Source organism: Amblyomma mixtum, chromosome 6 (assembly GCF_055824585.1).
Source record: "Amblyomma mixtum isolate Tamu chromosome 6, ASM5582458v1, whole genome shotgun sequence".
Taxonomy (NCBI): domain Eukaryota; kingdom Metazoa; phylum Arthropoda; class Arachnida; order Ixodida; family Ixodidae; genus Amblyomma; species Amblyomma mixtum.
The window spans coordinates 151,865,928-151,892,433 of record NC_143017.1 but is presented as its reverse complement, the minus strand read 5'-3'; the positions used below and the strand labels follow the sequence as shown (position 1 = coordinate 151,892,433).

The window sequence follows — 26,506 nt, the reverse complement described above, 5'->3', positions numbered from 1 at the left end:
CCTGCCGGTGACGGGTACCGGCACGGGGGCCCGTACTGTATTGCTCAGGAAGGACCTCTAATTCTATGGAATTGTACTCTTAGGTGTTCAGTTTAAAGGTTAACTAATGTTGAAGGAAAGAACAGTGTCTGTGTCTGTGAACTGATATGTAAAGAGACTTCCAGTCCACTGAAGGGACCCATTGACGCTCATGCCTTATTCCCTTAAGGCGAAGCTTGTCTTCTGAAGTTCTTTTCGCATCGCTTCCTTCCCATCCCTCCCCACGGCACTCTTCGGGGCTCAACCCTGAATAAAACCGAGCTCTGCATGCAGTGCAATTCCTACACTTTAAACGGAAAGGAGTAAAAAGAGAGGAAGCTATCTCATGGCGCACTCCATTTGTGTTTAGAGTATAATAACTGATTCATTTTATTATCAAGAACATTTTTTTTAGTTTTCTATTAAGTACGAGGCATGATTAACATTGCACCCATAGTAGGCTTCCCTCGCCTCTATCGTCTAGCGCAGCGTCGGGTTGTCCCAGGTTTCTAGCCCGGGAACTCTTTGCGGCTACCAGAGGGAGCGATAGGGTCAACGCAAGTTGGCAGCAGTATTCGAAATGGGTGCCACTCATTCGCATCGAGATTGTTTGCTTTCGCGTGAAACCACCCCCCTGCAGCACAAGAGCTACTGGAAGGAGACCCTCGCGTCTAGATATTCTTTTGTTGTTCACCTTGGTCATATGATAGGCTCAGATTACGGCCCCTTTGAGTGGACAAAAGAGTGCTTTGCAAACAATTCCGGTTGGCCGTGTGTGCCGTATCTGGGGACGTATTTCGATAAATGATTACGCGCCTGCGTCACATATGTGCTGCGTTGGCCGAGCAGCATCATTCTTCTGCGTGCTTGAATCCCTTGTATGGCTGACGAACGCTGATCGCGCCAACCCGCTGCCATGTCGTTTGTCTCCATACTCGCCTTCAGTGACTGGTTCATCCTAGCAGGTGTCATTTGTTGTCTGCTGTACATGTGAGTACTGAGAAGCCAATACCTTTCACTCTTACTGAGGCTATTTTCAAAGCCTTAAAGCGCGACGCTGTCGCACTTAGGTACGTGTCTTTGCGAGCTCATGGAACGCAGAAGCTGTCGATCCGCTAAGTCCGAATGAAGCCGACAACTTCAGGAGAAAGGAGAGGGCATCGGAAATACGTTGAGGCAAAGGAAACGTTATATGCTGAACAGCCCCCCTTCCTTTTCTGTTGGCAATGCTCATACAGCTGCCAGCATCAACCCCCCCCCCCCCCCCCCCACCCCTCCTTCAAGCTAGAAAAAATTACCTTGGCCTCTCCCGCAAAAAATTCTTGGCTACATTCCTGATGTCGGTATAATCTTCTCTGTATCTGCCCTGACATGTGGGCGGTTTGGACAGGGAGCTGTTTTACGTGATCCGGGGTTGTATTATATTGGAGAGAACGTTACACTGAACTTTGCGGCAGATGTGTAGGGCTCTGTGTGGAGTGATGCATGTACCTGACGTAAGACAGTTCGATTCCTACTGATGTCCTTCTAATGTTCGGCTATTGACTTTATGTGTACCGACGTTTGTCACCGACATTGACTTTGCCCACAGATCGAGAGAGTCCTACTAGCAGACTCACAGCACAGAGAGGCATATGAAACTACCTGAGTTCCCCTAAAGAAATCACGCAATCCTTCAATTATAAAATTATTTGTCTCTACCATTCGAACAGTAGCTACAGCCATTAGACGCTAAGCACTCTACGAGCGTTTGCTGCCGCACGCAATTAATCCCTCCTGTCTACCTCCGCTTTTCTCCTTTAACCCATAGAAACAGAATCTTTTCAGATGCGCCCTCCTAACTCCCCGCCAGAGCGGGTTCTCCCAATGCAAGATGTGACATACTGCCGGGTTCACCACGCTATAAATATCATGGTATATAGGCTCATAACATAAGAGTAGCGCAAAACCAGGACGACGGACAAAAGGGGGGAGAACACACGCCAACACAGGCGCCAACACACCAACAATGCCTGTGTTGTTGGTGTGTGTTCTCTCCCCTTTTGTCCGTCGTCCTGGTTTTGCGCTACTCTTATGTTATGGATCAATACCGACTTGTCCGAATTTCCACCCTGGTATATAGGTGCCGCAAATATCTTAAAATTTAGGTGTTCCTTTTAATTTCGACTAAGATGTCATCAACGCGCGTTTGTTGTCTCACCCACTCCGCCCACTTCCGATCTCTTAGCTTTAGACCAATAATTTTTCCTTCCTTCCTCGCAAATCCCACAATACAAAACGCGCGCTGTTAGCCAGTACCCGCCTATTGAACGGACCCCAATGAGCTCAGCACTCGCGCTTTGGCGCAGCTTTGTGCAAAGAATAATGATTCTCTCCATCATACATTCGTTTTTAAATTCCTTCGCACCGAATAAAAACCTGTGATATGTCCTCTTGTGCTATTGCGGTGCAACCAATTTAGAGGTAATTTTTTCTGCAAGTGTTGCAAGGGAATGCTAAACGCTACACAGTAAGAGTGGCCACTCTGTGGCTCGGTTAGGAGAGAGCACCGTTGTATCAATAGAAACTCTGAAACATGTGGTAGTGCACCTCGTCCGTAGTGGACAAACAGCGCCAACAAAACGGAACAGCTACCATAAGCGCAGCAGGTTGTTTTTTCTCGTGGCTTACCTAATATGAAAGCTCATGAACACGCCACACTTGATAAACTTCTGCAAGACATATACCTGATCTGCTGAGGCGTCTGCCAGTACGGATGTCACTAGACTGCGTATAAGCGGCGATGAAGTGCAACAACAAATGTTATAAAGTGAAAAAAGTGGCAGAATTGCATGTTGTGGCACAGGAATAGGGCACAGGTGTTTTGTTTTTTTTCAGCACGTATAGTTGCTTATCTTAGCCATACTTGTTGTTCTGACATCATTAGCATGGGTTCAACCTTCCGTATTTCATCCGCAGCCGAGCGACAAAATACCGTAGCTACTGGAAAAACCAGAACCTTGTTCACGAAAAGCTTTCCCTCTTCTTTGGACCTCAACTGAAGCATCTGTTCAAAGTAAGCAAGATTCATTTATATCTGCCTCTTTTGCCATCTGCCTTCTTGCCACAGAAGTACAGCTCTCTTGGACATCACTTTTATGACAACTGCGAGGTATTGGGAGACACTGCTATGAACATATTCATTGGTATGGTTTAACCTTTAGATGCATAGCAAAATATTGCAGATATTTTGATTGCTTTGTTAAAATCTCAGATTTCACTTGAAAGAATTGCGCTTGCCCGAAATTTCTGCATGTAATAGAACTTAGTGTCCTATCCTTTCCAGCCATTTCATAAAGTAGACCAAGAGCTTTACAGGAAGCATGGGCGCCTTTTTGGGTAAGAGTAAGCTTGAGATGATTTGCACTTCATCTACAATAATAGTTCGCGCTGCCGTTGGCACACTTCACTTTTTTTTACTTTCTTTCGGCCCACCTGCTAAAAACAGGACGTTTGAAGATGGGAAGCCGGTGCTGTATGTCGCCGAGCCTGACCTCATCAAGTTAGTTCTCGTAAAAGACGCCTCGAAATCGCAAAGAAAGGTGAATATAAGCTTTTTTATTAATTTGTTTTTGTTTCTTTCCCAAGTCGTCGCGCTTTCGGAGTTCAGTGCTAAAATCAGGCTACTAAAGGACAAAATTTACCAAAGCTAACGTGAAAGCTTGTATGGACGCATTTTTCTGTTTGTGCGAAGTAGGGCTTTACATAATCCTTTGCCTTTACATAATTCAATACAGTTATGTTTACTGCCTAGTATCTAAAAATAGTGCCAGGTGATTCAGGGAAGCTCGCCACTGAAGTCAAATCTGGAAGGAATTGTTCTATGATGATTCGAAAGCCAGCGTCCTGCTGTTTAAAGAGACATCACGGTGTCTTAGAACGCGAAGCTGCAAGAGGAAATAATAAAAGACGATGATACATCTGCCCTGCATGTTTAGTCAATAGAAACAATTCAACATATTTTATTAAAAGGGGGCAGTGTCCCTCCAGATGTCGATATAGGCACAGTCACTCTCCCTGAGGCCCAAGGGACATTAGTGATAACAAAGGTAATTGGAAGTTTGTGGCATAAAAGCGGGGCAGTGACGTACAGTTATGAGACCAGAAATCAAAAATAGGATTGCGTAAAAGTCAACAGAATTTGCTTTCCTTTCAGAGTGAAAATTTCTTAGCAGTGCCTGTAAATAGGATAAATTTGTTAGATGAATGCAAGAAAAAAAATTATTTTAATGGCGCCCTCCGCCACCCTGTTCACAGGAGACGCTCCTAACATACATACATACATACATACATACATACATACATACATACATACATACATACATACATACATACATACATGCATGCATGCACGCACGCACGCACGCACACATACATACATACATACATACATGCATGCATGCATGCATGCATACATACATACATACATACATACATACATACATACATACATACATACATACATACATACATACATACATACATACATACATACATACATACATACATACATACATACATACATACATACATACATACATACATACATACATACATACATACATACATACATACATACATACATACATACATACATGCATACATACATACATACATACATGCATACATACACACATACATGCATGCATGCATGCATGCATGCATGCATACATACATACATACATACATACATACATACATACATACATACATACATACATACATACATACATACATACATACATACATACATACATACATACATACATACATACATACATACATACATTTGCTTTCCTTGCTCTCTGCTCTCCTACGCTGAAGGCTGGCAGCTCAGGCTGTGTATAAAGGACTAAAAACATCGTGTTCGGTACCCAGTGCAGTACTGCTTGGTGCTTGCCGACTACACTAATCCCTTCACTTCATTGTAGCAATATACATTGCACCACGTGAGCATTATGCCTCGGTATCACAAAATCATACTATGAAGGTGACCATAGTATTAACCGTGACGTATTCTCAGGTATTCAAAACTGAAGACCCCATACTCGGCAACTCATTAATAAATGTTGGACCCGAGAAATGGAAGAAGCTTCGAAGTGCTACTACTCCTGCCTTTACAACAAGCAAGCTCCGCAAAGTAAGTTTTCTGTGGCCGCTGTTATCATGACATGAGTATCGCAAAAAAAAACTTAAACAGTTTACACACTGCCGGCGCCAGACTGCAAATATTTGCGTGCAAAGGTGAAATTAGAGGAGTTTGAAAGAAGACATGTTTTAAACGTGTAGGCTTGTTTAAACTAAAGGAAACCATTTTAACACCTTAAACACTAGTAATTAAATTTATTCTCGATATTTGTTTCTTGTTGGTACAAATATTTCATTAAAAATGAAATATTTCTACATCCTGAATACATCAGCTATGTATCCGTGCCTTACATATAAGTTATATAACGTACGGGCTAATAACAAGCGACTTAGTTTAAATTCTGAGTTTACCTTGCGCTAAATTACGACAGTGAATTCAGCAACTGCAAGCATCTTTTTTAAAGGTCGATCCATTCCTTTTTCATAGAAAAGAAAATGGCTCGGTATATGTTTTATCTCGTGCGTTTCGCGTCCATCGAAACGCAGCCGGGGCAGTACTTTTTTTCGCGCTAGTTGCATGCAATGTCGCAACCAGTTGCTCCAACTGAAGTGCCACAGGCCGTGAGTCCTAGCGGTGCTAAATATAAGAGCGGTCCATAATTTACTGATAATGACCCTAGCAAGTATTTAATGGAGAAACTCACTTTTCAACTACACAAATTCATTTCAACTGAAGTTTCCGAACTGGTAGCAAACCTACAAGGCCCCTAATTAATTGCTATGTTCTCTACATGTAAAGAGACACATTATTCAGAATATTATGGTGTCTGATGGCAACTATACCAATCGATATACTTAGTGGTGAAATTGCCCAAGAAACAGACGCAGGCTATGGGACTTCTCAGGGCCAGCACTTACCGGAAACGTCACTAACGCGCCAATACAACCCGCTATGTCACAATAACACTTTCGCTCAAGACCTCTCAGTCACATGTCGTGGTAACATTTGGTCTACCACCGCGGTGGCTCAGTGGTTTTGGTGCTCGGCTGCTGACCTGAAAGACGCGGGTTCGATCGCGGCCGTGGTGGAATGCTAGAGGCCCGTGTACTGTGTGGTGTCAGCGCATGTTAAAGAATTATCGGTCGAAATTATCCGGAGCCCTCCAGCTACAGCGTTCCTCATAGCCTGAGTCGCTTCGAAAGGACCTTAAACCTTCAAAAGCCAATCAACCAACCAAACCCTCTTCGTCTGGCCTAGCACGTTAAGTGAGGAGAGGTGAGCATAAGAAAGAATGATTGTAAACTTGTTTTTTTTTTGCTCTTTGCCATCATTTGCCGTGTTTTCTCCATGCGCCTACACTCTGCAATTTGCAGATGCAAGGGATCATCGACACATGTGCGGCGGTGCTGACCGAGCGTTTGAAACGAGCCGCGAAGGAGTCACAAGATATCGACTTGGGAGGGTAAGAGGACTTGTTCGTTAAAGTGTTCTCCTTAAAAAATAAACAAAAGAGCGCCTCCGACCAAATGAGTACATCTATCTCAGGCCACATGAGAACACCCTATCTTCTGCGGTGGGTCACTTACCTTGGCGTTCGGCTCCTGAGCACGATTTCACCGGCTGGATCCCGGCCACAGCTGCCGCATTTCGATGAAAACATAGTGCAAAAATGTCCCTCTGTTTAATTCCGCTGAGTGCTAAAGAGCCCCAATTGATCGGAGCTAACCCACAGCCCTCCACTACAATGTACATCGTAAACTGCAGTGCTTCTTTGGCTCGTAAAAATCCAGTAACTGTTAAGGTTCCAAAATATCTGTCCCATATTAGATACTGCACTAACAGGAATTCCTGTGTAAGCATTGATCTCACCAGATACCGTGCCACACGGGGAACTAGCGTGTTACAGTTAAAGTTTAAAGAAATAAAATCCATGGAGGTGATTGGCTAGAATGATGCGCTTTGCGAAAGTCCGCTATAAGGGCTCCAGGAAGTGCCGATAATCACTTTATCTTGGTACTAGGGTTGTAGGAGATAAAAAGTCGCTTACATCATTAAGCAGGCTTTCACAACAAATCGAACAATCTTCCTCATTCTGAAGAGCTGCGAAGCACCATCTTGGGGCGCTGAAGAGCGGCCCTCCGTGGCATAACTTGACGACAACACTGTCAACACGCACTAATGAGGACCGGTTTCCCATTCGTTGTGTTGTACAACAAACTTCTATGCCCAAATGCACATTGCCGAGCTCAAAACTATTGTGCACATGTAAGAACATTTCCACTCATCAGTTATCCCTTGCTGTTTCCAGAAAAGAGCCAACATTCTCGTGCTCCTATCTCTTTGATAAGGATGGACGGCCCGTGTACTGTGCGATGTTAGTGCACGTTAAAGAACCCCAGGTGGTCGAAATTTCCGGAGCCCTCCACTACGGCGTCTCTCATAGCCTTAGTCGCTTTGGGACGTTAAACCCCATAAACCAAACCAAACCAAACTGAATTCTAGAAGAGTTGTATTGTTCTCACTGATATCTCGTGAAAAACAACCGCCATCGAATAAAAGGCATACCCTTTTATTTACTACCGTCCAGAGTTAGAAAATATGTCATTTTTACCGAGAATAAAACTCTGATAAGCCAGAAAATTGCGTAAAAGCAAAGGGCATGCGGGGGCCCACCTCGTACATTCTGGTAATCAATCTTTCGTGCACGCTATATCGATGGCAATGCGTAAGCACTACCGCGGATACATTGTGAATGCAGTGCGGTGGGCGACGTCCACTGCTGTTCTCTTCGGAGCATTTTCATGTTCACAGGGAATTTGAAGGGTACAATATGGCGAAAATATGGAGCTTTAGGGAATTTTCAGGACCAAAATTGTCTCATATGTTTTTTTACAAACTGACGAAGTCTTCAAGCTCCTTGAAGGGAATAAAGGCCTGATATCGGAGAAAATTAAGGCCTGATATCGTAGGGAATAAGGGTTGCCGCAACGCTTGCCGTAGTCAAGAGAGGGAAAATGATCGCATTCCACACTGCTATGCGAATCGTTTGTCACTCAAATGTATAGACATGAGCAAATGTGGAGCGATCACGGGGACAGTGCCAAAATCGCATGCTGCTCCCATTTTTTCCTTCTGACGGCGCGCGCCTGTTGTCGACACTTGCGCAGTGCGCCTTCCATACTAGGCTGGCCTGTTCGCCCATGTATTTCCACCAGGCGCAAATTTTCGACAGAAAAGTCGCATATTACTGCTCTTCGCTGCCTCGGTGGCAGACTGCCTGGATGACCGAGTTAGCTTGCGCGAGCCGTTTTATCAATCGCTATCTCAGGTCGCTACGCGACTGGCGATAGAGATGATTATATGCAATATAATGCATGTGAACGTATGACGTTTGTAAAACATTAAGTCAAGAGTGCAATTGATATACATGTCCGAGGTTATCCAATCTTTTCTTGTTCAATTTCTTTCTCTGTGAATTGAATTTTTGTATACAATATCTGACCACTTTTTTTCGTGTACATTTTTCTCTTCCTTGTAAAGCTTCTTTGGCCAATACACCTTTAATGCCGTGGCAAGGTGCTCATTTGGAGTTAATCTATCATCGAACTCAGCAGAGGAAAAGTCTATGGTCGAAGGCGCAAGATATGCGCTCTTTGTCAGGATAACACCGTTTATCGTGCTGAAAGGTAACATTCTCCTTCTTTATATTTCTTTCGGTTACGGAAAAAGTACCGCCTATTCCAGCGAACGTAACAGCGACGGGTGAATTGCAAACGTGTGACGAGTCAATTTCAAGAGGCCTTCCAAACACTGATAATTCTAAATCCAGATGCTCTTCTCTGAATGAATAGAAACCAAAAACATAGCCATTCGACGTAATCTAATGGCGTTTTGTGAGATTCATATAGGAATCATATAAGCCGGATTTGCTATTAAAAATGTATATCTAAAGCTTGCAAAATAACGAAGACGAAATATAAAAAAAAAAGACAAGCGCGCCTACAATCGGGCCTTCAATGAATTAAACGCTACTGCCGCATCACGGTACCCAGGTGACATTTACCATCACTTTACTTATTGCGAGCAGTTGCACTTTACTATTCCCCAATTACCAAATTCTGTGCGGAAGCATTTTTTCTATGATAAATTGGCGTGCTTGGGCTATTCACCATGTAGCTCAACCATGCAGAAGCCGAATAGTAGCTAGATATCGTTCACAATTTGCGCGCAAGGTGAAAGATAAAATGAAGCTGGATCTGGTGAAGTAGATTATAATGCCACACACAGCTGCAACTAATGATTTAAAGTGAGAATGTGAAGATAAAGGCGAATACGTCTCCAAGTGCTAATTACCTAAACATTGATCAGTTTACTTTGTACTCGTGCTAGTTCATAACATTGCGCCATCAATGCAGCGTAAAGAGACTAGAAGTATTACGAAACGTACTTCAAAAACATCAAACATCTATGTGCACCAAGTATTCATATATGCATGCACAGCTTTTGATTTTGTATTTTTTTAGCCCTTCTGCAGAAACTCAGCCAAGCCTTCCATGAGCGTTTCCTCAACCCTAAAGCATTAAATTTCTACAAGTATGCAACATTAGACATCATCGAAAAACGGCAAGAAAAGGAAATAGTAAGCAACTTTATTGATCATCACTGCTCAATTTGTTCACTAGTATTCTAAGAATTTTTAAACTAGCCGAATTACTGCTCAAACATACAAGGCGCATTTTCTCCATCAAATTTTTTACCGGTAGAAAGTAAGCACTAATGATATGCTGACGCAAAACACGGGAACGGGAAATTCAGCCGTTCAGTGACGTTGAAACGACATTGGCGCGAAATGTTGAAATCTTCGTTTATGCTCAGAGCCGCTAGCACGCGGCTTCGCCACTTTGTGACCCGAAATGCAACCAGATTTGTCGGTCATGATTCCATGCCGCGCGCAACTGCATCTTCATTATTAATGTGAAAACATTTCTAGGCAATGTCGGCGGGGTCGTGTCCCCAAAACGTGTATGCAAAACGTGTCCGCAGCATCTGTGACGTTCTCAGAAGAGGTAGCATCAACCTGTAGTCGAAAGAGGATGATGGGAGGGTGCTGCGCAACTAAAACTTATGTCGATAGGATGATTAATTAATTAATTAAAGCCAAAAACGTCGAAAAACTTCGGAATAGTGCGAACGTCAATATAGTGAGCGCACGGGAAAACAGCCGTGACGGCAATTAGCGCAAAAATAGGCGAGGCAGTGAAAGTAAAGTTTGAAATGAATTAAAATGTGTTTGATGAGTGATTATTAATTGAACAAAAAGTTTCATTAACATATATTAACTAGTTAATTAATTATCAGCAAACACCATTGGATGGTTGAATAGGCTGGACGGGGATTTAGTAAGTGCCCGGGAAAGCAACCACGGCGCCAAATTTCAACAATGAAAATGGTTGATTGAGATAAAAGAAGGTATAATCAGAGCAAATAAATCGATCTTTAATTAGAGAATACGATAATTACGTTAATTCAGTACTTAAAATAACAAACATAAATAAAACTACAATAGAGGCAAAGAGAGGCGACGAGTGCCAAGGAAGCGTGAATGCTTTCGCACTCTCCCACTGCGGGTCGCCTCAGTAATCTCTAATATATGGAGATTACAGCACATGTATGCCTCACCTCATCACGAAAGAAGTTCGCCAGTTTTAAACTGAGCGCGGTCGGGAGCGGCGGTGGTTCTGTTTTTCGTCGACCATCGAGCGTACTTGCTACTGTCGCCATCGTCGCCGAGTTCTTACCGTTTGCGGGCACAAGGTCGTCCAATAAACCGTGTTTATGAATGACGCAAGTGTACTAGTCTCCCTTCTCGACTATGTGCCGTCACCATTAGGTGACAGTATCACAAATGATAGCCGCTAAATTGCCACGCATAGGAGCATAAGCAAATTTTGGAATCTCAGTGAAGGCAGAAGAGCTTAGCACGATACGATGTAAACTGAAAAGCAAGAAATAAAAGTGCGAAACGGTTCGTGCTCACCGGGGACGACGAAGTGGAAATGAAAGGCGTGCAGTTTCTCATAATTGCCTGAATGGGAAGGAGGTGATGCGATAGTTCTCCCGCAGCAAAAAAAAATAATAATAATAATAAAAAAAGGCTGGAATGTCGCGGTTGGCTTGACTAAAGCAGAGTTTACGCGTGGGCCCAATACTGGAAAAGACCAATCTCAAGATTCAAATTCACGGCACTCCCTCATGCGGAAGCAGTGCTCTTCAAGATATTAAGAAACTCGCATAGATGGTGACGCCTGTCTTCTTAAGCAACTAACTTCAAGAAAGGGTGTGTAGCTGCACCGCACGCCATCAAATTTACCTGCACGGCTACAGATGGCATAATCTCGGCATCTGTCGTTCACCTGCCGACATGCGCGGAATGACTGAGGTCCACGTGGGTAAGGTGACCTATGGTGTCTTCAGGAGACGAGTCTAATAGTAGAATGTCCTTCATGCAGATATTGTAAAACCGCTTTAGTTGAAGCAGCAGACCATTTGTTAGCACCCCCCCCCCCCCCTCCGGCCTGAACCTTTGTTATCTATCACCTAGCTCCTAATGCAGCATGCGGGGGTAGTCCTCCTCTTTGTCCTCTCATTATAACTACAAAGCCAATAACTAATTGAAGGGAGAATCGCCGAGGCTGGCACTGCAGGATGGAAATTGGCCGACGTCGAGTCTTCTGACATTCGGCTGTCATTCGGCAGAATGCCGAATTCCGGATTGAGGCCTTGTGGTCAACCTCCGGCTCATTCACCACTTGCGGTGTTGTCTGTGTCTGGATGAGACGACCTAAAGTGAGGGCTTGCCGGGGGCGCTCAGAATGCGACGGCTATCCGCATCACTCCCAGTTATCACATGTCAGAGGCAGAAAGGAAGGAAACGGCTGCAGAAATTGCACACTAAGGCAAACATACAACTAGAAAAGTATTGATTATTTGGTTGACTTTGATTGGTACCCACAGCATACGAAAACAACTCGGCGGCGGCGACAAAAACACGCGCGCTCTTGTTGAAGGAAAAAAACTCCGGTTTAAGCATGACTGTGCATGGCTGCAAATATGACTGGAAACTTTTCAAATGAGGTCTAGCATTGTTGCCTTTTAAAGTGGTTTGGAACTTCATAGAATCGTACGGGTGTGGCTGCGTTCATTAGCAAACGGCGTCTAGCGGACGGGCGCAAGAAAACTTGCAGGGTACGATGAACTGAGAATAGTAAGGCGCCGCGCCTGTGGATATTTATTTATTTATTTATTTATTGAATACTGCGGACATGCTGTATGTCGAAGCAGGAGAGGGAAATACATACAGGAGGGAAAAGCAAAACAGGTGCGTAGTACCGAACGATATAAATGCCACAAAACAAGCAATGCAAAAGTACAATTGAAAACGCGATATAAATAAAGAACAGTGACGAAAAACAACCATAGAAAGTTTTGGTGAAATAAAGTACCCCATATTTTGGCACACTGAGATATGTCCCTTTAATTTTTAGTAGTTGATATTCATGTAACTTACATGGCATTGCTTTTAATAACAAAACTCTCTTGAAGACACACCTTCTGAGGTAGAACAAACATGGACACTATTTAGCAGCAGAGTCCATCTAAACACCTAACAGCTGTGCGCGCTTAAGAACCACTGTTTCGCGAACCATAACATTTAACTCTTCCGGGTAACTTCAGAGGAACGACGACTTCCTCCAAATGATGCTGAACGCCAAAGAAGCTTCGAAGGCGCATGCAGAACTTTCGGAGCAGTCGGTACTGATTCCCGAAGAACAAAGCTCTCCGCTGAAGCCAGAAAAAGTGAAGAGTGAGTACTGTTTCTCTCTTCCTTAGCAGCACGCATGCAGTTTCTGGTGTTACATCATTAGTAGGGCCCGGAAATTTAGGCACTAAAGAACCCCGAAATAGGCAGGCATCTAGGCTCTAAAAAATATTGAAATAGGCGCTGTAAAGCAAGAATAGGCGCTTTGAATAATACTCTTTATTCATAAGTACAAGATTTGTAAGTCAAGCACGGAGCGTACGCAGTCCTAAACTGAAGCAATAAAGCGCATTCTCAGGCTTTAGAACTTGAAGCTCCTTCGATTTTCGCTAAGCATAGCTTTCTCCTTTGAAAGGCTTCTTTTGACATCACATGAGCTTAGTGGCGCGAAGCTAAAACATAAGAGTTGACAAAGGCTTAGGCCTTCAGGTGATGTGGCCGTATCGTCTTCGTGCAGAAAGTCTCTGATTTGGGAAATTGTTTCTAGGCATCTATTTTTTTCTACCAATTGTTGCATCTTCGTAGAAGCAGTAGCGCTTTTTCCTTCCAGTCCCCGAAGTGCTGCTGGTACTTCTGCCACTGTCTTCAACGATTCATTGAGAGTACAGCCTTTTTCAACTTTGTCATCCTTTCCGTCATTTTTGAGAAGTTTGCATCAATGTATGTCAGGTCTCTTTCCAAACTCGCCTCTTGCTACACTTCGATATAAACACTTCGTTACACTGCGTTTAAATTACAATTCGAGAAAAACGTTCGGTGAGATCCGCACCTTTTGTGCGTGCATCGGCGCGCGCCTTTCACCATACATAGATCGAAAAACGGCACCGAGGACCGAAGTGCCGAATTTAGGCATTTATAGGCAAAAAGTGCGGTTAAACAGGTAGTATTTTCTAAAAAATGACAAAAAGGCAGGCAAGTGCAAAAATCCCCCGTTTAGGCATTTATAGGCATGTTTAGGCAAATGCCTATATTTCCGGGCCCTAATCATTAGCCCCAATATACGCAATAATCTCGCCGATCTCTTTAGGCTATTGTTAAATCAAAAGGGTAAAATTCAAGGAATGCGTAGCGGTGCATACTAACTTTTCGCCTGCTGCTTGTTCCATTGTGTAAACATTCTCCTAGCACGTGCTACAGCTGCGGCAGAAGTCGGGGCAGCTCTGCAGAGGAGCACGTGAACGGGCACGTACTCTGTGCCATTCTATTGTGGATATCACTAAATGTTGTATTACCTGCCTTGTGCTTCTGTGCATCTCAGCAGCGCACTACATATCAGTTTCATGCCACTTATGTGTGTCTCTGTATCGCATCATTAATCTGTATTGCGACACCGTTCTGTGTTGCTCGTATCGTGACAACATTCTGTATACAGGGTCTTTCACCTAAGACTTTACACAATTCTTGAAAACAGGATTGTTCAGTTAGAAAAGCACTTTTTTCGGCATATCAATATCAGCGGTGTAGTGCATCAGATTACAGCTACGCCTTATTAACTAGTAAGACGGTTAACTAATATTGAATAGTTGACTTTTTAACTGTTATTGTTAGGCTCCTTAATTATTGAATGACGTGTAGCCCACCGTAACATCCATATCAGTTTTTAGAATTTCAAAACACGGTTACCCTAAGCGCTGTGGCCCAACAAATTTTGCTTGTTTTGACGAGTTAAGTGCACTGAAGAGGTTACGTGCACTGGAGAGGGGGCTTTACCTGCACTGAACTCCGAAATGTGATACGCCAAGCAGGCTTGGCATCTACCGAACTCGTTCTTCTCTATAGCTGGCGACGAACAAGCTGCTACTTCGCTTGCCGAGCGCGCCGAGCTTGACATCGCAGGTGACGGACGGGTGCCACCATGAAAAGGGGCCAACAGCCACGCCATTATCATCGGTCGACGCCATCGCCTTTATGGCCTCCTGTGAAGTGTATTTGCCGCTGCGTTCTTGAGTTGTATCAAAGTATGGTTGCTCTCCCCTCCGATAAGGACGGTAATCTTGTTGGCTTCACTCAAGGCTGTTACTAATGCTTAACGGCCTGTGGCTTTGACAGATAGTCATAGTACTGCGAATGCGGTGCGCCTTCCCACTGCATTTCACTGATGTCATTCGTAGTGTATGGTGTAGATTAGAACTTGCCGGATGTAAAATGGTTCTCCTACACGTCAGTGCATTATAACTCTTCTGGTGACAATGTGTCCGTATCAGGCGTACTTACTATGGTTTTGCTTTAGTTCCAGTCACTTTGCTACCTTTAGATATGCATAAATCATCAAACATGTTTAAAACAACAACAAACACCGAAATGGTAAACCTTGGCTGGGGAAACATTCGGGTACTAATGAATAAAGGCAACCCTTACTTCGTCAGTACTACCAGTCCCGTGAGAGGCGTAAGTACTTTAGCTTATTGTTGCTTTTTAATATTTAAAAAATAAAACCGGCATTAATAGCGAAGATTATTTGGAGCAGCTCACTTACGTGTCCGCACACGTGGACAACAATAAGTAAATATGAGGATATTATCGCATTCTAAATGTTTAAATTTTCCTTTTCCGCCGCGCTGCACAAGATGGAATTGTTCACAGGATATGCCACGGCACCTCTTACGTAGTAGTAGAAAGTTGTTTTAATACAATAGTAAAGTTTCACACAAGTTTTTTATCTTCCTTCCTTGCACCAGAGGTGCCCCGCCAGAGGCGGTTTGTTTAACTTGAAAACTGAAGCTTTTCTTCGCACCAGGGGTGCCCCGTCAGAGACGGTCTCAAGATGAGTTACGATGCAGAGATAACTGATAAGGCGAATACTTGAAGTTTATGTACAGATATTTACAATCACATACAAGTTAGGCACTGGAGAAACATTAAACAGCAAAAAGACAAACAACAAAAAGGTGGAACTGGCTAACACTAGGGGAGGCCCCTACTCGGCGTAGCCGAAGATGCATAGCACCTGACCTTAGCCCAGAACCCTTTTTCCGGCTCCGGGGCCCGGTTTTAAAGCCCTAAAGGCCCGGCCCACATTTGGTAGCACCCAATCATGTGACACTGCTCCCATGATTGGTTTCTCGAGAGCATGGCCAGCCCTCTAGCCTCCGTAGGGCAAAACACCCTCTCCATTGCAAAAAAAAATAAAAACAAACAAACGCACAGTCGTGCCAGCCAGTGCCAGCATGTCCGGGGTAGAACATTCTCCCTCCAAAATAAAAGTAAACACAAACACAAAACACACTCATGCGAGCACGTGACGGCGGTTTCCCCGATGACCCTCGAATTTGGCGTCGTCTCGGAATTCGGGATTATCGGGCTTAAGCGGGCAGCCACCACTGTAGCTGACACTGCGAGCTCGGACCTGCATTCCAAGGCGATTTAGCCTTCCCAAGGCTGTTTAGTCGGCGCCTCTCCGGTACCCGTAGCGTCACCCAACTCGGGCCTTCGCTGCTCGCGGCTAGACGCGCTGTCGCCGGCTATTCCTCATCTCTTTTGCCCCCTCGTCACGGCGCCCTGACGCCGTTCCGTCCGGGAGTGCTTAATCCTCTCAGGAATCCTGCAGACTTTTCGAACGAGACGTTCGTCGCGAGCTTGTGTCGCATATCTGGTGTCCGCTAAGACGAGGGGATCAAGACAAGGGGGGGTCGACGTTTGGCGGCCCTTCAGCCACATAGCTTTCACCGCTCTTTTGCCTAGCCGGCGCGAAGCAGCCCCAAAGGGCGATGTACGCCCGAGCGGCCCGGCGCCTGCGCGCGCGCGCGCGCGCCTCTTTCCAAGAAATGTCATTCTTCCTTTCGAGCGCACCCCACCGTCCCGTCCCGTCCCGTCGAGGGGGGGTCCATTGAATACGGCAGCTGCGGGGTACTGAGAAAGAATTAGCGGTAGTAATGACCCCGCACGCACTACCGATCCCTTACACGCCCTTTCCAAGATTCTAAAAAGGGCTCAAATGGCACTTTTAGAATTACAAACAATAGGGATCGGTATCTGTCACGACACCACCCTGCGGGTGACATACTGTAGTGCTGCACTTAATTAGTAATTACGTGAGCACTTGCACCAACAAAACCCTCGCCTGACGAGGAACATAAAGAACATGTACACATTCAAATGCGCGTTTCAGACATTTAAATCCAGCGCATTGACCGAAGTCCAAGCTGTCGCTCTGGGACCAGTTCCATCAGCAAAACTAAAAGCAAAATAATGCCCACGGGCACCAAAAAAACATAAGCAAATTGCACAAATAGATACAGTGGCATGCTTTCTGTGCGCCGTAAAACGGAGGCCATGTTGATAGGCTGTACCCAGTCCATCTGCATGCACACCGTCGTCCTGCTCGCGAACGAGCACACACACACACACAGACACTCGCAACTGGAGCGTTCAGCAGCACTCGTACGATGTCCGTAGGTGGCCACGTGAGCCTCCTTAGTCGCACCGAGTGTCCCTGTGTGTATTCGAGCCGCTACACGTTAATCAACCCGATTAACGCCAACGCCTGACGGTCGCTCAGCTCACTAGGCCGATGACGCCACAGGGGGAGAACTCAAAAGCTGGTGCCCTCCAGGATCAAATACGTCCCGGTCTTCGATGGGTCCAAACCCCTGACCACACGACGCACCTGAGGGCCCGCTCTCTCCGGCGCGCCGGTACGAAACTCGCGCTGCGTAGGGAGCGCATCCCTTGCCCTGTCTAACCATACTAGTGCGGCCGGCTTTGCTACAACTAATTTGCCGTACCGCAGCACGGAACGTACTGTTCCTCGCAGCGACTTTCAATTTGAAAGCCACGCCCCTGCCTTCGGCTACTTCGCCTCGCTTGGAGCAATTTGCCCCGTTCCTGCACGAGACAACACTGAAATTTCCGCTCCCTGCATTGTAGGCGCTTGCCGGCTCCGTAGCATCGTTTAACTCTGGGGCTGCATAAGAACTCTCGCAGTCAATCGACCCGAGCTTGCCTTGTTGCACGTCGCTACGCATCTCCTTGTCCTCGAAGGACCTGGTGTGACACCCGTCGGGTGCGTTCAAGAACTGCGCGGCGCCCGGTCCGGTCGGCTCATCAGGCCCACCTTCGTTCTCTGCCTCGGAGGGAATGTTCCTGTCATCACTAACGCTATGGGGCACTTCATGCCCTATGCCTGACACAATGTGTCGCTGCGGCAACGTTATATTTCCTGCTGTCACTAGCTCCGTGTCGGAGGTCCCCAACTCAGCAATCGAGCCTGCAGGAATTAGGCCGCTGTCCAGCTTGTTATCGGACAGCTTCGTCTCGACAGCCCCCGAAACATCGGAATTTGGCTGCTCCTTTTCATTGCTAGCCGCGTGTAGTGGCGGAAAAGCTGTGATATTTTCGCGCCCCTCAGGAATCTCGCCCTCACCTCCTGCCTTTTTTTTTCGGCCTTTTCGAACGACGAGGTGTTCCCGCATGCCGGCTGCTTGTTTACAGCCACCTGGCTGCTGCTTCCTTCACTTGTGCTCGACGAGCACAAGCCTTTGCCTTCCAGCGCAGTCTGTCTGGGCTCGGAGTAGTTTCCCCTGGCTAGTTCACTAGCCCTCCTAACCCCCTTGAGCTCAGCCAGCTCGAGCTCTAGCTGCTGGCGCTTTGCCTCTAACGCCTTCAAAACGGACTTAACGTCCTGAGGTTTTTCCTCGCGAAGCAGCGTCTTTCCGCCATTTACCTTTGCAAGTTTGGCCTCAATGTACGCCAAGCGCGCCTTCGCCAATTCTACTTGGCACCTCCCATCGAGTGAGGGTCGCCATGGATAACCCTCCATAACGCCGTCTGTTGTCCTACCGGCTCGAACACATGCACAGGGACGTGAACAATGCAACCAAGGAAACTCACGGTTTCTATGCGTCGATCCGCATTGCCAGCCTCCTGGTGTCGGAGTCCACCGCCACTTTCACTGCGCGCTGCGATGAGCTGTCGCACGCCGCTGTTCCTGTGCCCGCTGCTGTCGCCTTGCTTCGACCCGCAGGTCGACCGTCGAGTTTCCGACTCGACGCGCTGCTTCTCCTGGTTGCCGTTTCTCCGCAGGTCCTTTCTCGAAAGCTGACCTGTTGCCTGGTCGTCGCCTTTTTCCCTGCCTTCAGTCTTCTTCCTGCGCCGTCTTCCAATGGCCGCAGGATCCTGTCGACTGCGCCAGTAAAGTTTCACACAAGTTCTTTATCTTCCTTCCTTGCACCAGGGGTGCCCCGCCAGAGGCGGTTTGTTTAACTTGAAAACTGAAGCTTTTCTTCGCACCAGGGGTGCCCCGTCAGAGACGGTCTCAAGATGAGTTACGATGCAGGGATAACTGATAAGGCGAATACTTGAAGTTTATGTACAGATATTTACAATCACATACAAGTTAGGCACTGGAGAAACATTAAACAGCAAAAAGACAAACAACAAAAAGGTGGAACTGGCTAACACTAGGGGAGGCCCCTACTCGGCGTAGCCGAAGATGCATAGCACCTGACCTTAGCCCAGAACCCTTTTTCCGGCTCCGGGGCCCGGTTTTAAAGCCCTAAAGGCCCGGCCCACATTTGGTAGCACCCAATCATGTGACACTGCTCCCATGATTGGTTTCTCGAGAGCATGGCCAGCCCTCTAGCCTCCGTAGGGCAAAACACCCTCTCCATTGCAAAAAAAAAAATTAAAACAAACAAACGCACAGTCGTGCCAGCCAGTGCCAGCATGTCCGGGGTAGAACATTCTCCCTCCAAAATAAAAGTAAACACAAACACAAAACACACTCGTGCGAGCACGTGACGGCGGTTTCCCCAATGACCCTCGACTTTGGCGTCGTCTCGGAATTCGGGATTATCGGGCTTAAGCGGGCAGCTACCACTGTAGCTGACACTGCGAGCTCGGACCTGCATTCCAAGGCGATTTAGCCTTCCCAAGGCTGTTTAGTCGGCGCCTCTCCGGTACCCGTAGCGTCACCCAACTCGGGCCTTCGCTGCTCGCGGCTAGACGCGCTGTCGCCGGCTATTCCTCATCTCTTTTGCCCCCTCGTCACGGCGCCCTGACGCCGTTCCGTCCGGCAGTGCTTAATCCTCTCAGGAATCCTGCAGACTTTTCGAACGAGACGTTCGTCGCGAGCTTGTGTCGCATATCTGGTGACCGCTAAGACGAGGGGATCAAGACAAGGGGGGGTCGACGTGAGGCGGCCCTTCAGCCACATAGCTTTCACCGCTCTTTTGCCTAGCCGGCGCGAAGCAGCCCCAAAGGGCGATGTACGCCCGAGCGGCCCGGCGCCTGCGCGCGCGCGCGCGCATCTTTCCAAGAAATGTCATTCTTCCTTTCGAGCGCACCCCACCGTCCCGTCCCGTCCCGTCGAGGGGGGGGGGGGGGGGGGTCCATTGAAGACGGCAGCTGCGGGGTACTGAGAAAGAATTAGCGGTAGTAATGACCCCGCACGCACTACCGATCCCTTACAACAATCATAATAAATGGAAGGAAAATATTTTTGCAAGCCCCGGCATCTGCCATCGCTGCTGGAAGCACCTGAGCTGGGGCAGCGGAAATAAAGGATAGCAGGCAGTGTGTAGAAGTGATATGAAAGAGGTGATGGGACAGTTAGAAACGATAGGGGGAGGTACACCGTAATAAATCTATTTATATATTAACATATTCACATATGGAACGCCTCTTACGTCCTTTTTAACATTGTTTCATGGACACATTTGTGGACCTTGACATCATCGAACTGATGCATTGTTTGTTTCCCAGTAGTATTATGGATATAATTTGCATATTGCACCGAATTCCTACTGTCGATCATGCTGCATGGTATCCTTCTTACACTAATGCACGCAAGGGTGCTGTAAAAATCTGTATAAATAAATAAATATGATGGGTTGAGTCCTCCGGAGGTGAAGGTTTGCGAGCGGTTGTGGTCGTAATGTTGCTAACGCAGCAAAAAAAAAAAAAACTGAAGTCGCCTTGCTAGCGATATTTGGCAAGCTCCGCGTTGAAACCGCAATTTTGTTCACGTTAAATAATTTCTTCTTTTGACTTTGTACTTCTGAACGTGAATTGCGAAGAATCTAATTGCTTCCTTCCAACGAGCTCTGACCTCTTTACACCAAGGTAATCTTAATTTCTTTGAAGTTTTATGTTGTGCAAATAATCAATGCATAATTGATTTCAAAGTGGCGTTCCGTATTATTTAAGTAACTTTCTTTGAAAGGTAAAAAGTAAGAAAAAGGAAAGTTTAGTGATTCGCCTAAACAACTTTTAAACTACTCAACAGTTTACTTGAGTGACATGCGCTTTCCTTTCACATTGGCTGCCTGCAGACCTGACTGAAGAGGAGGCCCTGGCGCAATGCGTGCTCTTCTTCGTTGCCGGCCAAGACGCAACATCGTCCACCGTGTCATATGCCACCCACATGCTGGCGCTCAACCCGGGTGTCCAGGACAAGCTTCGCGCCGAAGTCGACGAGTGCTTCCGGAAGCATGTATAAGCTGCACTCCACCTTCACCGCAATCTTCTTCGATTGCAGTTGCACCTCACTGCTGCAGATCTTAAACGGGCGCTAAGAAGCAGTTAGCCTGGACACTAAACCGACCTCTCAAATGGTGTCATAGCCAACTAAACTTTCAGCCGCCGTGGTGGCTAAGGGGTTTTGGGGCTTGGGTGCTGATCCGAAAGACACTGGTTCAATCCCGGCCGCAGTGGTTGCATTTCGATGGAGGAGAAATGGTAGAGCGCTTGTTTGTGTTAGTCTTTCGTCTTTTGTTTTTTCCGTTCTTGTTGCGCTGTGAACAATATCATGAATGGTAGAGGCTCGTGTACTGGGCGATGTCGGTGCACTTCAAAGAACCCCAGGTGGTACAAATTATCCGGAGCCCTCCACTGCGGCGTCCCTCATAGCCTGAGTTGCTTTTGAACGTTAAACCCCATAAAACAAACCAACGAAACTTTGAGAGATCGCGCCGACGGGATCAGTACAAGATGTAATTGCTCTGGGTTAAAAATGTACAGCGTCCAATATTACTGACACCGACGGGCATACTTTCAAAGCCTATAACGCGGTACAATGCTCACTGTGCTATTGTATTACTAACGTGTCAGTGACAAGCTTTTTTTGGACGTCCTCAAGTTCAGCTATCGGGGAAGAAAGTCTTTAGGACACATGAAAACGTACTGAGGGGCGCAGTTGAGTGAGTGTTTCGCTCGAACTCACTTCACTACTGCACAGTACAGCAAGCGAGGCCGACTTGCTGCTTCTCTAATGCGGCCTGAGCTACTCGCTAAAAGCCGAGCTATCACCTTCACTTGCTGCTTACTCCTCCTATATGCTATTATACCCCGATAGTACGTTCAAGCAGCTTGTTCATGAAATGGAAATCTTTAATGCGTGATGACGCTTTTGCCTTTTGAAATCAAGCAGACAGAACCCAAAGTAAACGTCTGCGCTTTCTACAAACATCGGCATCGAGTTTTGCGTAATCACGGAAAATCTATGCTCGGCATAAAAAAAAGGCACCTGTGAGAATCAGCGCCCCATATATTGGACTCCCTTCCTGTGGCTCTCAACTAGTGCAGGAGTTATGATTTCTATAGGGTGTGAGCTCCAACACAGGGACGAACTGCGCTTGAGTGGATTTTGCACCGCAAAGAGGATCGCGTGACTCTCCCAGCTGTGGGGCAAATGGCGTTGGAAAGAGTTTCTGCTAGTTAAAAAAAAACAGATCGTGTTATTCTGTTTCTTTTAGTGTGCCATTTTTAGCGTTGTTTGTTGTAATCATATGTGTCGCCGTGGTAACCGCGGCATGCATTGTATGCTTCTGTATCGGTGGTTTATTAGTGCCTCAGTGTCAGATGTACGCGGTTGAGCTCGCGGCAAGTTCCGATTCCCATCCGGAAAGATGGGAAGCTGCGTGACAATCATGATTATATACTCTCAGAATCGGCAAACAAGAAAGTTCACATTGCCGTTTGAGCAGAACATATTTCTAGGAAGAAGATTACGTTCACAGAGTTGTTGCTAAACTTCCTAATAAATAGCAGCCGACAGCGAAGAGTATCGACCTCACTACCCTACTTGCCTAGTTCAAGTGAGCAGAGCAGTCGAACGGCGCCGCATCTCTCGGCACAAACTAGACAGACCGGTCCGCATTTGATTTGTACTTCATCGACATGATGTGGCGTTCTGCACAGATCCGCACCTGTCACGTAGAATTTCTCTTTTCATCGGGATTTAGCACATGGTCAGTGCGGCGGAATGTTAATCGCTGCGACGTTTTAGAGGCGCATGGACCTCGCCGTGACATTCTGCGACAGCTTCTTCGCTCGGTAAAGTGATCTGTTGCCGAAAAAGTAGATTTAATAACTCAGATGGAGCGTAAACAGTTCTACAGAGACATCACCGCGAAAACTAAACTGTCTGAGTCGCATTTCGAAGCGGGCAGCGGCACACGTGATCCCCATTCCATCGTCACGAGTGCAATGGCGACAGATGGCGCCACGGTATATGCTCGCGCCCATTAGAAGTTCAAAGGCCGAAACTTTACAGAGCCGGTTCGAGACAATTAAACATGCGTTCGATATTCTCTCCTCGTTAGAGTAGCAGGCTAGAGAAAGCTGCCCTAAACCAACCTCATTTCATCCTTTCATGTCATCCTCCTCTCCCGCTCCTGCAAAACAAGCATCTCATTCTTGTAGTCGCAGTTAAAACTATCTTTGTCACTGCTAGATCACAGCGCCAAATAATTTGATATTTCGTCACTGAAGCTTATTTCACTTACAGCTTCATGTTAGGCTCATCTAACTGAAACCTAGAAGTGTTACAGTTAAAAATACAACGAAGTCACGGCAGTCAAGAGAGGTGATTTGCGAAACAAAATACCAAAAGCCGGCCTGGTTACCTCATATCTGTTCCACTATTGAGTAGACAGAGCATAAGGCGAGCAGAATGTCCCCATAAATGCATGCTGGAAGCGTCAAACCGAAAATAAAAATGTTATAACATCCCAAACACCTTCAGTTCTTCTCCCGCCTCAAGTTAAAACTTTGCAGTCTGGACTATTCGCTTACAGTTTTTCTTCTGCGTCCTGCTGTTTGTCCTGAAATAATCTCTTTTGCATGTCTATGCATCGAAACGACTGCTGAACAGGTCGTCTATAGGTTACAGAAACATTCTGAGACATGATCATCTTGCCCTGTAAGTGCACAAATTTCGATTAAGCCTTGTGGCTACTAGTAGAATGGGGCTAGTTGGTATGTGTTCATTTCGGGTAGAAAACAGCGCGAACGGACTAAAGACAGAGAACAAGGAAACGCACAGACGAGCGCTGATCCTTTAGCAAATGAACTTGCAAACGTGTCACTTTCGTCAAACTTCACGCGCTTTTTTTAATCCTTGTATATTTTTACCTTCATTTTGCAGGGAAACACACCCTCATATGATGAAATCTCCAAGCTGCCCTATCTAGACAGTGTTGTGAACGAAACGATGCGGATGATGCCGTCAGCAACAAGGTAACAACAAATACGTGATCAAACACTGTGCAGGCAACCAAACATCTGACTGCATGAGTTGCCAGTATAGTTTTTATTCAATGATCCTTGCACTCTCATCTTTTTTGCAAAGGTTGGAAAGGGCTCCGACCGAGGATTACGTTCTTGGAGACACCGGAATCACGGTCCCTCGCGACTGCAGCATTGTGATACCGATCTATGCAATGCATCACGATCCAGAATTTTTCCCAGATCCAGATGTTTTTAACCCTGACAGGTTTGTTGCGTCTGTCTCTCTATGTGTTTACTTATACTAGCGAATGTCACAACAAAAAAGTCACGCCTGACTATTAAAATATTCTGGAATACCGATTAGCGATTAGTTTATTGATCTAGCGTCATTGCATGGCTCCGGCGCCTCGAGGCAGCAGAAGTTGTACTCTTTATGCGAACGCGTTAGCCCCCTGATGTCAACTTCATTAAAATTCATCCCGAGGGCGCACAGTTCATTTAACCGTCACCACTTCCAAGAAGACCTCGACTCCGGCTGAATGCGTTTTGATTATTTTGCGTGCTTCCTATTTATTTGATATCCGCATATGAAAGCTCTGAAAGAAATCATTCACTCTTACTTTTTCCCTTCCTTGCCCTACAAAGTGATGAACTTGTGTATATCGTTTTGCCAATTTATTTCTGCAACGCAGGTTCAACAAGCAGAACGTTGAATCCATTCGTTTGTACACTTACCTCCCATTTGGCGCCGGACCACGGAACTGCGTTGGAATGAGATTCGCCGTGCAGATAATGAAGACGTGCCTCGTTCATGCCGTCCACAACGTTCAATTCGTTCGTTGCCCGAAAACCAAGGTTAGCCTCTTTAAAATGTCATTCAGTATAGTGCATTGTCGCCGTGAAATCAAGCATTCATTTGCAACACAGGATACAAAAGTAAAGCCCATTTTGGCGGTAGTAATTGTAAGCCACGATAGATGAACCATTAAGAAGGCAGTCTATGTTCTTAATTCGAGCACCATAACTGTAATTGTTTCCAACGAAACAGCTGATTCCAAGGTTACATGCTTTAAATTATCCATAAATTGGGGTTCGCAGATAAGCACACCTTACATACAGGGCAGCCCGGATAAAGGCCAGCTCCTATGGGAGTCACGAAAGGCACCTATGGCTTGCGTTGTTAGCGTTGAATTCACGCATCATCTAAAAAAAAAAAAAAAAGAAGACGCATCAGGTGCCCTTTGCAGATTTACAGATCTTTGGAGATCTCAGTTAACTGTTTTTATAGCCAATACCAAAAGGCACCTATGCCTTAGCGTTAAAGTCACGTACCATCTAAAAAAGAAGACACACCATGTGCCCTTCACAAATTTAGAATTACCTGAGTTAGCCATTTTTATAGCTAACACATAACTGCTACTACCAGTCTGTCCATTTTAGGAGCATTAGCTCGCATTGAAGCACGGCGTAATATTATGTTCATACACTGTGCATCGAACGCTTGTTGAGCGTCGCGGACATGGAGAAATTAAGGCGTAGGCTTGATAAACCCATGGCTCACGAGGTGCATCGCTCAGTGCTATGTTGTTTTGCGATATGTTTTTGCCACTGATTTCCCATCGTAGTGACGTGAAGGTTAAAGTTTGTGTGTAAGCCTGCGAGCATCTATAGCACAACAAACACAGGCGGACGAAGAACGTAACAAACAGTACATATGAGCTTATCTATTGCCATTTTTGTCTATCAAATAATCAATATGCAGAATAATTCGTAATCCACATCGAGTTCGATATATCCGGGTTTGACTATACCGTGTTGAATTACAAGCCGCGTGGTTTTTAAGCTGCGGAAACCCAACATACTGCTTAACCTAAATTCGAAAGCACTGCTCCCGTAGAATGATAAAAATAATGGTTTACATATGTCCGGTGCAGGCTACCCCGGAGTTTCAAGTTGGCTACGGTACTCTGCAGTCCAAGGAGCTTTTCGTGGGCATCCGAGAGAGGAGCGACAATATGGACGACAGCAGGAGTTCGCCACCTTATTGAAAGTTTGTCAACGAATGCAAAGAATAAAATAAAAAGTATTCCGTA

General features: G+C 45.9%; 1 protein-coding gene across 1 annotated transcript; it reads left to right on the top strand.

Moving 5' to 3' along the window:
* The first annotated feature begins 840 nt into the window (after positions 1-840).
* Positions 841-26,506, top strand: LOC149340795 (cytochrome P450 3A24-like). The gene is made up of 14 exons (XM_089549674.1): positions 841-1,008; positions 2,977-3,073; positions 3,344-3,396; positions 3,506-3,599; positions 5,081-5,197; positions 6,520-6,608; positions 8,687-8,832; positions 9,670-9,785; positions 12,881-13,010; positions 21,236-21,396; positions 24,331-24,422; positions 24,535-24,678; positions 25,106-25,268; positions 26,348-26,506. The coding sequence occupies exons 1-14, from the start codon at positions 935-937 to the stop codon at positions 26,459-26,461; spliced, it is 1,590 nt and encodes a 529-aa protein (XP_089405800.1). The 5' UTR covers positions 841-934; the 3' UTR covers positions 26,462-26,506.

Excerpts from the sequence above, each read along its gene's own strand:
- LOC149340795 (XM_089549674.1), top strand. The coding sequence starts at position 935 with ATGTCGTTTGTCTCCATACTCGCCTTCAGTGACTGGTTCATCCTAGCA. Across the intron at positions 24,423-24,534 it reads ATGATGCCGTCAGCAACAAG|GTTGGAAAGGGCTCCGACCG; the intron begins GTAACAACAAAT and ends TTTTTTGCAAAG. Across the intron at positions 24,679-25,105 it reads GATGTTTTTAACCCTGACAG|GTTCAACAAGCAGAACGTTG; the intron begins GTTTGTTGCGTC and ends TCTGCAACGCAG.